The sequence below is a fragment of the Globicephala melas genome, chromosome 11, assembly GCF_963455315.2.
Source record: "Globicephala melas chromosome 11, mGloMel1.2, whole genome shotgun sequence".
Taxonomy (NCBI): Eukaryota; Metazoa; Chordata; class Mammalia; order Artiodactyla; family Delphinidae; genus Globicephala; species Globicephala melas.
The window spans coordinates 6,807,652-6,823,910 of NC_083324.2; the positions used below are offsets into that span (position 1 = coordinate 6,807,652).

General features: G+C 49.9%; 2 protein-coding genes across 13 annotated transcripts in view; both read left to right on the forward strand.

Annotated features, from left to right (window-relative positions):
* Positions 1–6,799, forward strand: part of ATP2B2 (ATPase plasma membrane Ca2+ transporting 2) — a 351,712-nt gene extending 344,913 nt beyond the window's left edge. For 8 of the 12 annotated variants that reach the window (XM_060307759.1, XM_060307760.1, XM_060307761.1 and 5 more), the window contains one exon: positions 3,681–6,799. In XM_060307759.1, coding sequence (XP_060163742.1) covers positions 3,681–3,992 — 312 coding nt within the window. In that variant the 3' untranslated portion in view covers positions 3,993–6,799. Of the gene's footprint in view, positions 1–788; positions 844–3,680 lie in introns of all 12 variants that reach the window. The other 4 variants (XM_060307765.1, XM_060307767.1, XM_060307768.1 and 1 more) reach the window with 2 other exon arrangements.
* A 4,220-nt stretch (positions 6,800–11,019) lies between these two features.
* The window catches only part of SEC13 (SEC13 homolog, nuclear pore and COPII coat complex component), a 66,586-nt gene continuing 61,346 nt past the window's right edge, over positions 11,020–16,259 (forward strand). Inside the window, exons 1-2 of the mRNA XM_030840829.3 lie at positions 11,020–11,150; positions 13,838–13,882. Of these exons, the coding sequence (XP_030696689.1) occupies positions 11,148–11,150; positions 13,838–13,882 (48 nt within the window). The 5' untranslated portion in view covers positions 11,020–11,147. The remainder of the gene's footprint in view (positions 11,151–13,837; positions 13,883–16,259) is intronic.

Below are 16,259 nucleotides of genomic sequence, written 5' to 3' on the forward strand. Positions count from 1 at the left end.
AGCAGTTCAGCACATCCTTCACTCAGGCTCAGAGAAGTGAACTGACTTGGCCAAGATCACACAGTATGTAAGTGACAAGAGCGCTGACTCCAAAGTCCCTCATTTTTCTCACCACCCACACCACTTCCCAGATAAGCCCACAGACCTAGAGCCCACAGAGGTTGAATTTCCACTGTGGAACCAGTACCCACGCCCACAGCCTCATCCGGTGAAAAGGAGGAGCCAATCCTCTGGGGTCTAGAAGGCCAGGGAAGCTCTTTCTCTGCTTGAGTTTCCACCAGCCTGGCAGGGACTGAGAAGAGAGGCATTTTCCCATCGGTGATCAGGAACAGAATTAGCATTTAGCTCTTAGATCCAAGGCCAAGCTACAGAGCTCCTCTCTCTTATTGCCACAAATTCCTAACCCATCTCAAGCTACCTTTGTATTTAGCAAGTTCATAGCATGCTCCACGTTCATGAGTGAAGGTCCTGTTCCTTCAAACCACCCAGGCCCAGAGCATCAGACTCCTAACCCCAGACCAGCCACTTTCTGGACGCCGTACCCTGCTAGATAGGGCATCCCCCATCCCACTCCCCCTTCAGATTCCCGGTTCTGAGGACTGCTAGGGCAAGGAGTTTGCATCTCTTAGGGGGAGAAGTGAAGAAGGGAAGGAAAGGAAGCTGGACCTCTCATTAGCATTCTGGTAACTAACTTAGTGCAACCTTGGGTTGGCGAGAAAATGGCTTGCTTCTGGGGGGGAGCCCAGACCTCTCCGCTGTCTGAATATTCCATGTGTTTGTTTCCCTAGAGGGCTAGAGAACCCTGGACACAGAGTTCAGCAAGAGAGAGTGAAATTAAAAGAGGTTGTGAGTCTTTAACCTTGAGCCTGAAATGAATGTGAATCAATCCCAGACTCTTGGCTTCCTTGAAGCCGGGTAAACATTCGAGTATGTCGAACCCGCCCCAGACCGGGGCCCATGCATTTGCTCAGAGCCATCGACAACGGGCATGGGGCTCCCCACCCGCTTTGTGCTGATGGAACCAAAACGTCTGAAAGCCCACAGACCGAGGCCCTTCCTCTCTTCCCCCTCACCCCACGCCCCAGTGCAGCTCATGCCAGCAAGGCCTATCACCAGGGCAGGCAGGGAGGGGAGATGGGAGAGCTTTTTTTTCTTCCCATACTTTTTTCCATTTCAGCCGCAAGAGATCCGAAGTGGAGACTTGAGACGGCCGTGGCGGGGTGTCCCGAAAAGTCTTGTCCCCACAGTCTTGTCCAGAGCAGTTCATTCTTTCTGTTGTCTCCATTCCAGGGGGAGGGTGAGGGGCCTACATCTCATTGTGTGTCATCCCCTCCGCGTTGTCAGTCACACGACAGGGTCCTGCCACCATCCCTCCTCCTCCACCAGGCGCTCCCGGCTGGCATCTTATTGCAGTTCAGCCAGGCTCTGGGCTGAGCAGCTACAATGATCATTATTATTCCCATTTTACAGTTAAGAAAACTGAGGCCTGCAACATCTTTTTTGTTGTTGTTTTCACTTAGTCAAGGGAGTAGTGGCCCAGTTATCAGGATATCAGAATACTGAATAATCTCTACAGAGCCACAAATAGGGAATCCAGGGAGAAAGAGACCTCAGAGCAGCCAGATGGCCATCACGGACGACCAGCACTAATGCATGGCGTCTGGCTGGCTCTCTCTTGGCACCCGATGCCTCTTACTGAAAGCAGGATTCCACCAGGCAGGTTTCCCTGGAGTCCCCCGCTCATAGCACATAAGAAGGAGAGGGGACAGAGATGCTTTTGAGAAGACAAGGGAAAGCCAGAACTAGTAAGTGATGGCTGACAGCAAAGGAGAAAAACTTAAAAAAAAAAAAAAATCAAAACTGTGGGGTCTTACACAAGACCAAGAAGGCTTATTGACAAACTTAAATTCTTCTCTGTGTTCTCTAAACTAAAAGGCAGAGGAGCTTAGGATGTGCTTTAGAAAGACTGCTCTCTGAAACAGTCAAGCAAATCCTGAGCTGTGACACTTAAAACCGTCAGCCACAGTCACTGTGAAAATTCACTCCCACGGACAGGGCTTTCCCCCCTGAGCCCCACCAACGAGCTACCTCTGGGTTTAGCTCTGCAAATCCTGGGACCACGAGGGCCTCCCCACAACTGCCCTGTCCGGTCCTCTGTCCCCCTACAGGCCTGTGATGTGGGGGGAGGGAAGGCCAAGACGGACGGCCTCAGCACCCCGGCCGCCTCAGCTGAGGCTCTGCTCCTTGGAAGCATGGATACCGCCTTGCTTTCCCCACCACTGGCTCCGCTCTGAGTTGGGGCTGGGAAGAGAGGAGGAGGCGCCTTTGTCCCGAGTCCCATCAGCCCCTTGACATGGCAGGCTTGGCTCCCCCTCCCAGGAGTCCAGAGAAGGGATGCCTCTCTTCAAAGTGAGGGTCCGGTTCCTGTGCACCCTGTGAGGCGGGACAGGGGACGGCCAGGCCAGTGGTGTGGCTCGCCCGCAGTCAAGGCACCCGAAGTGGCAGAGCCCGGACGCAGACTCGGGTCTTCCCGACTCTGGATCCAGTGCTCTGCCCACTGGCCTGGACGACTCAGCGTCCAGCCTCCTTCCATTCTTCAGGGAACCCAGCTTCCAACTGAGACACAGAAAATGAAAGAACTTGCCGTTTTGTGGCTCAGTTCCACAGCCTCTTAGAATCCTACCCAGGGCCTGGATTTGGCCCTCTGATTTTGGCCTCGTTTTTTGGTATTGTGTTTTCAAAGCACAAATAAAGAAAGGAGGAAAAATCCCCAGGAAATAAGGGACCCCAAAGCCAACTCCAATGAGTGGCCAGGGCTTTGAGTCTATACTCGAGTGTTTACCCCCCAAATGCATGAAGGGAAGAAACGTTGGGTACAAACGACCTCCATTCACATTGTCCAGGCTTCCAAGTGTAGCCGTGTGTCGTCTGTGTGTGCCGTGTGGCTCCCGCCCCCCACCCCGCCCCGTAGCATGCTCGTGCCCCTGAATGTCATCAGCCGCTGCCTCCGTCGTGCTTTCTGGCTGCCTCTGCTCTGCACCCCAGAAAGCCCCGAGTTGGCTTCGGTTTGCTGTGCTGCTTCGGTTTGATGTTGCCCTTCTCTGTTTGGCCCTCGTGTGTCCCTTCTCATCCCGGCTCATCCAACTGTCTCTCCTTTCTGTTCCTTTTCTGTTTGTGACACGTTATCTGTTCCATGTCGTGTGGTTTCTTAACCGCGTGTGGTTTTTCTAAGATTAATTTTTTACAAATAAATAGCCTCTCCTCCTTCCTCCTTTATTCCCACCTGGTCTCGCACCCCTTCTGCATGGTCGAACCTCTGCTTTAAAGTTAACAAGGCTCAGTCTCTCACTAGGTCTGGGTGCCCGCTGGAGTGGACTAAGCTTCCTCTAACCACAGTTTCCCATCATCGCTATGATGGGCCTTCCTTCCTCCTGTCCTAATACTGTAGTCTTTACCCAAACCCAAGCAATCTTAAAAACCTCATGGATGAACACAACCTAAATCCCCGCTTCCGTTCTTCCCTCTCCTCTCCGTGCTCATGACACCCAGCGACTGTGGATTCCAGCCACCTGCTGTGCCCGAACCCCCTCTCCCCCACCCGCCCCTCCTCCGAGCCCCCCAGAGCTTGGCCGCCGGCCCCCCTGGGGGCAGCGCTCCTCACCCCCGTGCTTCCCTTGCAGATCCGCGTCGTGAAGGCGTTCCGTAGCTCTCTCTATGAAGGTCTAGAAAAGCCTGAGTCTCGAACCTCCATCCATAATTTCATGGCTCATCCTGAATTCCGGGTCGAAGATTCACAGCCCCACATTCCCCTCATCGACGACACCGACCTGGAAGAAGATGCCGCGCTCAAGCAGAACTCGAGCCCGCCGTCCTCGCTCAACAAGAACAACAGCGCCATCGACAGCGGGATCAACCTGACGACCGACACAAGCAAATCAGCTACCTCTTCAAGTCCAGGGAGCCCCATCCACAGCCTGGAGACGTCGCTTTAGCTGAGGACCCCGCCACCACCCACCTCCCGGGCACCCACCCGTCCAGGCACCCGACTCACCCAAGCAGCAGCGAGCCACAGCAGGAAACCAAATACTGGCGAGAAAACCGTTTCCACCCAACAGACCCTTTTTCTGGCTGCGATGCTGTTTGAACTCTTTTTCACTTCGAGGCGAGGGCGGGATCTCCTCCGGGGGCTTAAGGGAGTGAGCGGTTTTTCCCAGAACCAGCCCTTCCTGGCTCCCACCCGACATGGACCAGCCATGCACCCGCCCGGCGCCATGTCCCCTGCATGAATGTACTGTACACTTCCGGTCCTCCCCTTGTTTGGTTTTTGGGGGGTTGGGGAGGGGTTTTTTTTGTTTGTTTGTTTGTTTTCTTAGGCGGGAACTGCAGACAGACTCTTTTCTGAGACTATTTATCCAATCCACTGGTCTGTGAGTTTTTGAAATGCTTGCGCAGCATGGTCTCAGTTGTATAGGTTAATTTAACAACTTTTTGAAATTGCAGAGCTTAACTCGCCTAGTAAATTTGCACCAATGGAACCGAAGAACTTCAGACACTCACAAGGTTATATCCATTTCTTTGTATCTATATCAACGTATACTTCCCCAAGACTGTATACGTCCATATAGATAGGTAGATATATATGTGTCTATATGTGTGTGTATATATATATATATATATATATATATATACACACATGGATATATAAAGTTTCTTTGCCGGCATGTTGCCTTGTTTCTGCTTAAATTGCTCTATTTTAACTTATTTATGTCCTAAAGGAAGAATGTAATTTGTTTACAAACCTGTAGATAACGTCTTCGGCTATTTGTACGGTTTAAGAACACTGGTGGCTGAGATGCTATAAAAACAGCTCAGCCTGATAGACACCTCCCTGGATTGCATCCTTGATGTTTTACGATAGCCATGCTCCGATTTTTGCCTGCTACTTCCGTTCAATTATGTGACTACCGAGGGAGGCTCAGGCAGAAGCCAAATGTTAGCGAGTATCCATCCCGAGGGGTCCCACAGCGTGCTCCGTAGACAAAGGGGGAGGAGGAGAGAAGTCTTCCTGCGCTCAAAGCACTGATGGCCAGCCCGGCCCCAGGGTGACGGGGTTGGCAAAGCACTGGGTGAAGACTTTTCTCTCAATGAAACTCACTTGAGTTTACTAAGAGCATTTCAAATAGAGATTCTCTCTGGCGCTGTCTATACAGAGACTGAGGTAGTTTTGCAATATTATAAACGCTATTGTGTTGATTTTGTTTTCAGTTAGTAATTTCGAGGCTTGTTTCCTTACGAACTGCAGCAGATGAGCTGTTGGCCTATTGGATGAGGATCATTATGGTTTGCTGCTCTTATTTTTATTTTTGAAGAAGAACAGCCTTTTTCTCTGCACTATTTAGATCCGAACGAACCTTATGACGTGTATATTGAGATGTATTCAGTGTGATTTTTTTAAACCAAATTGTCTTCCTGTAGTCGCAATATATACTGTAGCCTTTGAACAGCAAGTCTTGCTTTCCCAGACAGAAAGCCATTCTGAAACCCTACAGTATCACAGGTGAGAAAAGGTGGTTATTTTTTCCCTGAGACAATAACAGCACTAGTAATCCCACTTAATAAGAGCTTATTTAATTGTATGTCAGCCTCTTAACTGCTAAGCACTTTGTGGGTATCAGCTTTTTTCATAAAAGAACTTTTGTATTTAATACAAAGTTTGCTTTGAGACTTTTCAGCATACGATCTTTTTCCATAAACTTGTACAGTGCAAAAGACATTTTGAATACCATGATCGATGATGTCCCATGCTTCAAGGAAAACCAAACGCTTCTGCCTCGCTTGCAAAATGCATTCTTCACACTGACCCTTCCCACAGTTGCTCTGTGTCTACCCGGGCCCTTCCCTTCTCCAGGCCCAGAGAATTCTTCCACAAACAAGATGAGAGCCACTCGGGAAAAGAGCCATAGTCAGCTGGGAGGGCCTGCATCTGGATGGCTGTGGAGAAACCCGAGGGTTTAGGACCCCAAGTCAGCCCATCCCACCTGGCAACACCTTCCTGGAAGGAGGACCTTCTTTGTGCAAGAGCATCTCCTGAATGTCGTGAAGAAATATCTCTGAATGTACCCAGCAGAGGAAACTGCATCCCCCGAGGGGTGACCACCCTCAGATATGCTTATGGGATTCCAAGACCAATACCGCCCACTGTTCTCCTCAGAGAAAGGAAAGACCCGCTCCTGTAAAACCTGGGGCAGCTTTGGAACATGGTGTTTTTTGTAGTTTCCTTTTTCAAGGTTCTCCATCTCCCGCTTTGTTCCAACCTTGTGTCCGTGACCTCATTCCATGACACCAGGAAAGCCCCGCTTGCACACCACGCTCCCTGCTCATTCGGAGCCAGGACGCAAGGGAAGCAGGAGGGGGTCTCCCCTAGTGGGACCCAGCCCAGGGGAGAGGGAGCCATGGAAGCTACCGAGAATGCCCCACGTCAGTGTTGGTCTTTTCTTGTCAGGAATGATGGTTGCTCACACACACACACACACACACACACACACACACACACACACACCCTCGCCCTCACACTTGCACACACACATCCACACACACAGGAAATGATTGGTTTGTCAGAACTCCCTGTAGTACATAGAGCTTGCACTCGGCGTCCTATATCTAGCAGCATGGGGTACGTTTGGCAGTTCACCCCATTAGGGGGTAAATAATTTATGACCATTCATCTGTTTTTATGAATTTTTTTATCTAGACAATAACTGTAAATAAAGAACTCACCATCTCTGTTCATTTAATACTATGCAATGGTGATGCTTTCAATTGCTGACTCTTCTTACTCCGCAATATGGTTCTGAAATGTCTGTGGTCTTAAAAAAAAAAAGGCAAAAACCAACATAAAACAGAACATAGTAAATATGTACTCTGTAATGTATACTTTTTGCTGGTTTTGGACTGCACCATCCCCTCAGCTTCTTGTCTGCCCTCTGGACAGGGGCTCCAGGAGAAGGTAGCATATTCAGTTCCAAGGTCTAAGCTCACCAATCTGTCTCCGCCTAACAGATGACGGAAGACCAGGGGACCCATTCAATGAGTCACCCACCTTTGGAGGTGGACAGGGAGGAAACTGAAGAGTTTCCTTCCCTAACTCAGCAGCAGCCTGGGTTGCTCCCACCAGCCCCCCACCGTAGCCCCTTGCCCCCTTGTCCCAACCAGAGCAGAGAGTGGACAAGAAGGAGGGCCCCCTGCTTCTGAGACCAGACCAATGATAGTGACTGCACTGGGACAAGGACCCTGGACCTGTCTCAGCCCGGACATCCCAGTTATTGAACAGCCGCTCTTCCCCAACTGTGCTGAAATTCCCCCTTTACCACATCCTGACAGCTCAGAGAGACTTGGGTCTATTTCTGGAATATCTCCTCTGTTCCCTTATCTGGGTGTCTCATCTGGCACCAACCACACAGTTTTAATTATTGTCACTTTATATAATGTTTCATTATGTGGTGGGATAAATACCCTTCGCTTTTTTTTTTTTTAACAAAATTTCCTGGTTATTCTCTCACATCTATTCTTCCAAGTAAACTTAAAATTTTGCCGAGTCCTGCATCCTCCTGCCCTCCTCTCACTCCAAATATTGGGCCCTTTCATTGTAGGTGCAAACATCTTCCCACCATTGTAAGCACTGTCCACCCCAGCTCACTAAAGAGACAGCCCTCTAAGGAGAAATAAAAAGGACATCCTGAATCTTGAGGGAAGCCAGATAGTCCTCCCATCATCTCACCTGTCCCCTAAGCCAGGGTGTCGTTAGGAGAGGCCACCAAGCCCCCACCCAATCTCAGTGTGGGACCCAAAGTCACCCACCTTGGCTGTGCTGAGGTGGACCCGCCATCTGCCCTGGTCCAGGCAAGAAAGAGGGGTCTCTCCCAGACCTGGAGCTACCAGAACGTGTAGCCCAGTTACCAATTCTCCTCATGGAGAAATGTTTATTCCTATATCCCTTTCCTGAACTATTTTGGTGGGGAGAGGGTCACTTCTTGCTCATTTTTCACAGTTTTCAGCAGTTGTGATACGTCCTTTGGGATGCAGCAATCTCTTGCCTGGACCTTCTCACCACCCTGATGACTCCCCCTAGTGGTTCTGGCTCTACTTACAGCAGGCTGTCAAACGCACGCTGTGACGTGCCTCCCACACAAAACTCTCTCCGTAGGGTCGGAGATCCCACCATTAGAAGATGGCGGGTGGGGTGGAGATGGGTTGCGTTTCTCTGAAGGCGTCTGGGTCCTCCAGAGCCGAGGCTGAAATCAAACAACAGCAGAAAATCCCCAGGTCTTTCCCAAGTTCCAAAGCAAGCTCTCCTGATTTTGATGTAAAGATCCTGTTCATCCAAGTGGGCGGAGGGGGATCCCAGGCCCTGGGCATCAGCCATCACCCCCTCCACCGAAAACAAGATATTTAAGGCTGCTTTGGGACTGCCCTTCTCGGCTCCCTAAGTCTGTTCTGTAACGCCTGTGGTGCTCTCCTCACCTTTCCTCTCGGGGCGGGGAGGGGTTAGTAGCCACACTTTGCTAACTCTCGCGTGCACATATTTTATACCAGAGTAGCGAGGAAATGGTGCCGCCTCCAGCTTCCACGAGCTACCCGGGCTCTGGGGGGCTCTGGGGAAATCGGGGCTGGGACGTGACTGTGCTCTTATTGTACACTCTTGATTTCTCTGTATCTCTGGCTTGTGCTCTTTGTAATTAATGGGATTTGTCTGCCTTTTCAACACTATACTGAGCAATAACAATAAATGCACACGTGGAAATGCAGACACAGTACACATCACAAGGCCTTTTTCCGTGGGACAGCTGGGTCCCCGCCCTCCGTGGATTTGAACTCAGAGGGAAGCCAAGTGCCTGGGAGGGAAAGGCACTTTGCCCAAGGGTGCATGGCTCAGGGGTGGTCTCTCTCCTTCCGCCGAGTCACACCTTTTGAACAGTCACCATTTGAGGGAGGCAAGTTCAGCTTACCATGAGTCATTAACCCTCCACGAGGAACAGCTGACAATCCCAGAGGGCAAGATTTTGGGGGAAGAGGCCTCAGGAGGATGAAGAAGAGGTGGAGGTTCAGGGTCTGGGAGGTCAGGGCACAGATTAGGGAAAGCTTTTTTAGCTTTGGGGTCTGGGATTAACCGGAGGGAGCTGATGGGAGATGTGGACAAAGGATGTAGGTGGTATCCCCCACTGGGGACAGGGGGATGCAGAAGGGACCCTGGCACACTAAGAGTCTGAACTTTGCACACCTCTGGTGGACATCAACAAAGAACGAGAATGTGCCCAGACCAAGAGACAGTGCCAACGTTGGTTCAAAGGTTGATGGTTGCACATGCGCGTGCGCGTGCACACACACACACACACACACACACACACACACACACACGAAAACCCAGCTCTTCTCAGGGAAAACTGATCCCCAGATCAAGCGCTGTAGGCCCAGCCGCTTCCAAACCCAAACCCAGTTTCACATCCAAAGGTCCATTTACTCCCAAGATCAACCTTCCAGAGGAGGTATTATTACAATTCCCACTTAACAGAAGAGGAGACGGCAGCTCCGAGAAGAGAAGGGTGTGCCCACCTAGTAAGTAAGGGATACAGTATTGATACCTTGCAGTCTTGATGCCAGAATCAGCACTTAAAACTTTTCAGCTCCACCAGCAAATACTTTAATGAATAGGATAACAGTTGCACTGTTTGTCCCAAATCCTCAATCTCTCCAACTTCAATGCCTACACCAGGGAATTCCTTAAATAACAACTATGCCCCAGGCATTGTGTTTGTATTTTATCTAACGTGTCATCGTCCCCACTTTCTACTGGAGGAAAGTGAGGCTCAGAAGGAAGTGATATGATTTTATCACCCAGAGAATCAGTAGTACATCTACAGATCTGAGATCAGGGGATGTCCCTTGAAGAACAGGAGACCCAAGGGCCCCTCCCACTCTGTTCCCTGCAGTATTTCCACCATAAGCACCACCCCTCACACCCCTGCAATCTTTTTCCATTAGAGGGAAATTATGGGTCTTGAAAGCTGGGGTGGGGGTGGAGGGTGAGTTGCTACCCGGAGGCCCTGCCCTGAGTTCTGTAAGGCCCCATTCCCCGACACCCTCTCCAAAGCTCCTCGATGGTCTGGGTCTATCACACCCTCTGAGCCTTAACATCGTCCCTCCAGCAGTGACCATCTCCTGCTAGGACTCTTCCCTCCAGTTTCAAGAGGGGAAACAGGGATTTTTGACTCACCCAAGGGAAGCCTAGACTCCATCCTGGGTCACTCAACTCCTTAAAGCCATGAGAGATCAAGGGCTGCCAGACCATGTGTGGCTGAGGGGAGCCCCCAGGCTCTGTCCAGCTGTACAGCATTCTCACTGTGCCGATGGGAAGCCAGGGACCTAGGGGTTGGGGAAACTGGCGATTGGGTCCTGGGCTCTAGCTGCAGGAGTCTGGCTGAGATCCTTCCTTGCCTGGGGAATCTACCTGGTGGGCCAGACTCACAGGATCCCAGAGCTATGAGGAAGGGGCAGTTTGAAGGCATGGGTCCTCTGGCCTGGAGAGGGCAGGGCGAGAGGCTCAGCCTCTGGCTAGGGGGTTATTCCCTGGGCTTCTTTGCCCCTGGTCCCAGCCTTGGGTCCTGAGGAGAGACTGACAAGGAAGCACTAAGACCAGTCTGGCCACTACTCCCAAAATTAGTCATCCTAAATTGTTCACCATAAGGCCAGTCGCACCCAGAACCACAGAGAGGTGGGTGGAGGTGTAGTTACGTATGAGTCCCTTTTTTCATGTATGGATCTCAGGAAAAGGGAAGGGTTGGTCACGAGAGAAGACAGATTAGAGCTTCAGATTTCAAGTCCCGGGCCTGGCTCGCGTGGAAAACGAGAGTCCCACCCCTTTGGTCTCGAGCGTCACGCACGGAGAAGGGGAGGGGCCGTGGGAAGGCTTGGCACCGCCCCAGAAAGGACGGAACCTTCGGGCGAGCGGAGCGCGCTGCTGCCCGGAAGCTCCTGCGCCCGGGCCAGACCGCCTGCGAGCCCGGCACCGGAAGTGAGCTGTTCCGAGGCGCCGCCGGGACCTGCCACGTCCGAGGCCTGGCGCTGCCGCTGCCGCCGTCGCCGCCGCAACCATGGTGAGTGCTGGGGCCGGGGTCGCCGAGCGGAGTTCTGGCCGTAGTCGCGGCCCTCCCGGGTTCTTCGCCGCGCTAAGGTTCAAGCCCCGAGTTGGGGCCGTTCAGCTCTCCCGCACCGCTTCGGGTCTGGGGGTCTCTGGCCCTGCCCGTCCGGACCTTTCGAAGGGGGAGGCCAGGCGGAGGCTGCGGAACCTCCCAGAACTCTGCGGGCCGCGTCTCCTGCTTCTTTTCCTTCTCTTTCCCCAACAATTGAAAACAAAACCCCAAACACCGTTGGAGCTACTGTGGCCTGAGCCCTTAGTAGGTTCCAAGCATTGTTCCTAATCTCAGCCTACTAACAGCCCCATGAAGTCGGGGCTGTTATTATCGACCTTTGACAAATGAGGAAGCTGGAGGTTGAGAGGTGAAGCCTCTTGCACAGGGAACAAGTGGCAGAGCTGAGATTCAAACCCTCACAACCATACCCTTCTCCCTCCTCCCGCCTCCCCCAGCAGAGATGTTTGTGGAACGGGTGCTTAGCCCAGGGCCCCGAGGTATGACGGGCACTTCAGGAAACTGATGTAAGGATGAGCTGAATGTTCCTGTGATGCAGGGGCTCGGGTTTTTAAACCTCTGTGGTATCCACAGTGTACATTCACTCCACACTTACTCATCCAGTGAATGACCGCCAGTGGGAACTAATGGATAGAAGCATCTAGCCTGAGCCTGGCACAGAGGGGGGGTTCAGTAGGCCGGTGCTCTCGGGAAAATGGCTGTGCCTGGGTTTTTGAGGAAACGTGGGTGAACCCAGAAGTCTGCACGCTGGGTTTGGTTCTTGCTTTGCAGGGCACTGGGTTTTAAATTTCTCGGGGTTTTTTTTGGTCTCTGATTCTTCAGCTGCTAAGTAGAGTTGGGGTCTCTTACACCCTGACACTCCGCTCTTTTTAAATGAGTTTTTAACTCATTAAGTAATTCTGAAGAGCTTAATTGTTTTGAGGGCTGTCTTTTACTACTTAAGGAAGACCATACATCTTGAGGTGCTTAGGAGGAGGGACTTTTTTTTTTTAAGGAGCTTTAAAAAAAAAAAAAAGCACTTGTTCATCAATCCTGGTTGGTGCGTGAGAGTGGTTCAAAATAAATGCTGGTTATCTCCAAGGTCCTCTGGCGAACTAGTATGAAACTATCAGTAAGCTTTCTTCCTGCCTCTGCTTAGCCCTCAGCCATTGATTTAGGGAATTGGATGTAACAACTAGATGGGCAGCCTAGTCAAGTGGAAGGCTTTGTGGGCTGGGAGTTAGCAGGTGAGGCTCTTCTCCCAGCTCCACCTTTAACTAGCTCTGTGACTTGAGCAGGTGCTTTCTATTCCCTGAGCTTCTTCATCTCCTTAGTCCATCGGACAGCTGTGATGAACTCTGCCCTTCGGCCTTCCCAGTGCACGTGTGAGAGTACTTTGTGACCCGGACAGCTTGGCACCCGTAGGAGATGCTTCTCCTTATCTTCCTTACTTGCCTTTGCAGACCTCGGGGGTGCTTTGTGGGGCATCTAGACTTTGGTGAGAGAACCTATGCTTACTTGACATGTACATTTTGAACTGCTTTGCAGCCATCCTCTTTTAGTATCCACCTTTCTGAAAAGTCAGGTCAGACTCTATACCTGCAGGGCTTGTGCTGGAAAAAGATGACATGGGGGAAATGGTAAGAAATATCACTTCCAGTCTGAAACCTCCTTTTCCGTCCCTTTTCTATCCTAAGAGTTTTGAGAGAATAGTGGTTGAACAAAGTAAAGCTGTGCATTTTTGTTCATTTACTTATTCATTCAGCAGATAGTCACTGAGCTCCTTCTGGTTGCAAAGCACTGTACTGGGTGATTTGAGAGGATTCAGAACGGCCAATGACACCGACCCTGGCTCCAGGGAGCTCACCTTCTAGTTGGGAGAAGAAACAGTGTAAAGTGTTGTAGACATTCAGTGTTGATATTCAGAGGAGTCCAGCCAGTTGGGGAATCTGGGAATCTTCAAGATGGGGCAGGGGGCAGCGTAATTTGAGCTGCACCTCAGAGAATGGGTAGGAAGGTGATGACCATGGCAGCTCTGTTCCAGCCCTATAAACTGGGCTCTGTCACAGATGGTGTACCAGGGAGCAGCCTCAGGAGAATCAGTTGAATCAATTAGTGTTAAGTGTTAACCCTGTTGTGCAAAAAACTGCCTGGAACATCAGAGGCTCTGTCATCCGGGAAGGAACCCCGGCCATGGCTCCCTCAGGGTCCCTCTTCAACATCAAATGTAGCCAGGACCGCTCATGCCGCCATCCCCCCTTCTTTGCTCATGTTTTGCCCTCTGATTGGACTGTACTTTTTTTCCCCTGTGCCACCTGGCAAATTCCTCATCATCTTAGCCGAGTTTATGTCCACCACCACCAGCCCCTCAGACTGCTATAGCACATGTTAACCACCATTAAAGTATTTATCTTGCCGTGTTGGGGTTACTTATGTGCAGGCTTCTCAGGGGCAAGAAGTACCTCTTTTGCGTGTCTGTATCTCCAGTCCCTGGCACAGTGCCTGGCAAAATGAAGGCACTTAGAGTGAACATTTACTGAATCAATGAATGAATGAACAGATGCAGTCAAGAACTTTAAAAATAATAAGTGGATTCAATGAGATGATTGCATTCTAACTATCAGTGCATTTACCAACAATATCTTTGGTTCTAGGTGTCAGTAATTAACACTGTGGATACTTCCCATGAGGACATGATTGTAAGTATTCCTTTAGCACTTCCTCACATGCTGTGGACATGGGCATTTCTGTTGATCATTTATGAATCCACTGTGGCTTTGCAGCCTTTGATAGTTAGGCTGTAACCTGTTACAGATACCCCTGTAACTATAGGGGTATGGTCAGTCTCCCAGCAGTACCCTCTGAGTTGGCAGGGCTGTGATAGTCTGGTCACTGTACGGCAGGAGAAACCTGGAAACAATTTGTAGCCCAAGGTCCTCGGTCTCCTGGCCAAAAAAGTAACTGTCTCTGGGATGGGATGGAAGTGGGTGCAGAGGTTTGAATTAGTCTTCCCACCTGTATTCCTCCTGCTGTCACTTCTTAGCCCCATGGGAAAGGGAAGAAAAAAATAGGAAAATGACTCAATACAAAGGCAGAGCCAGGTAGGACTGGCACAGACAGCAGGCCAGACAGTGCTCTTTGAACCAGAAGTCATTAACTCAAGGCGTTTCCTGAGAGGCAAACATAGGGTTTGGTGTAAAAGGACAGGGCTGTGAGAGAAGGTCCAGAGGTTAAAGTCTCCAGCAGCAAAGATGTGGACTCTGCTTCTTGCAGTGCAAGGAGTCCAGGTAGCCTTTGAACAGGACCCAGGTCAGTCAGCCTACAGCATTTCATCCCAGGCATCCTGCCATCACATCCTTCCCACCAGCAGTTGCTTTGGGACTTCTGAGGGGCTGCCTAGTCTCAGAATTGTATGTTCCCTGGGTGGGATCATGTGTGTTCTAGCTGTGAGACCACACCTCCTTGGAGACAGCGTGGCACCTTGGGTAAGAAGATCCAGTCTGAAATCCCTAGTCAATCTCTTTTTTTTTTTTTTTGAATTTTATTTTATTTATTTTTTTATACAGCAAGTTCTCATTAGTTATCCATTTTATACATACTTCTGTATACATGTCAATCCCAATCTCCCAATTCATCCCACCACCACCCCCCTGCCACCGCTTTCCCCCCTTGGTGTCCATACGTTTGTTCTCTACCCCTGTGTCTCTATTTCTGCCCTGCAAACCGGTTCATGTGTACCATTTTTCTAGGTTCCACATATATGCGGTAGTATACGATATTTGTTTTTCTTTTTCTGACTTCACTCTGTATGACAGTCCCTAGATCCATCCACATCTCTACAGATGACCCAATTTCGTTCCTTCTTATGGCTGAGTAATATTCCGTTGTATATATGTACCACAAATTCTTTATCCATTTGTCTGTCGATGGGCATTTAGGTTGCTTCCATGACCTGGCTATTGTAAATAGTGCTGCAGTGAACATTGGGGTGCATGTATCTTTTTTTTTTTTTTTTTGCGGTACGCGGGGCTCTCACTGTTGTGGCCTCTCCCGTTGCGGAGCACAGGCTCTGGACACGCAGGCTCAGCGGCCATGGCTCACGGGCCCAGCCTCTCCACGGCATGTGGGATTTTCCTGGACCAGGGCACGAACCCGTGTCCCCTGCATCGGCAGGCGGACTCTCAACCACTGCACCACCAGGGAAGCCCTGCATGTATCTTTTCGAAATATGGTTTTCTCTGGGTATGCGCCCAGTAGTGGGATTGCTGGGTCATATGGTAATTCTATTTTTAGTTTTTTAAGGAACCTCCATACTGTTCTCCATAGTGGCTGTATCAGTTTACATTCCCACCAACAGTGCAAGAGGCTTCCCTTTTCTCCACACCCTCTCCAGCATTGGTGGTTTGTAGATTTTCTGACGATGCCCATTCTCAGTGGTGTGAGGTGATACCTCATTGTAGTTTTGATTTGCATTTCTCTAATGATTAGTGATGTTGAGCAGCTTTGCACGTGCTTCTTGGCCATCTGTATGTCTTCTTTAGAGAAATGTCTATTTAGGTCTTCTGCCCATTTTTTGGATTGGGTTGTTTGTTTTTTTAATATTGAGCTGCATGAGCTGTTTATGTATTTTGGAAATTAATCCTTTGTTGGTTCATTTGCAAATATTCTCTCCCATTCTGAGGGTTGTCTTTTGGTCTTGTTTGTAATTTCCTTTGCTATGCAAAAGCTTTGAAGTTTCATTAGGTCCTATTTGTTTATTTTTGGTTTTATTTCCATTACTCTAGGAGGTGGATCAAAAAAGATCTTGCTGTGATTTATGTCAAAGAGTGTTCTTCCTGTGTTTTCCTCTAAGACTTTTATAGTGTCTGACCTTACATTTAGGTCTGTAATCCATATTGAGTTTATTTTTGTGAACAGTGTTAGGGAGTGTTCTAATTTCATTCTTTTACATGTAGCTGTCCATTTTGCCCTGCAGCACTTATTGAAGAGACTGTCTTTTCTCCATTGCATATCCTTGCCTCCTTTGTCATAGATTAGTTGACCATAGGTGCGTGGTTTTCTCTCTGGGCTTTCTAT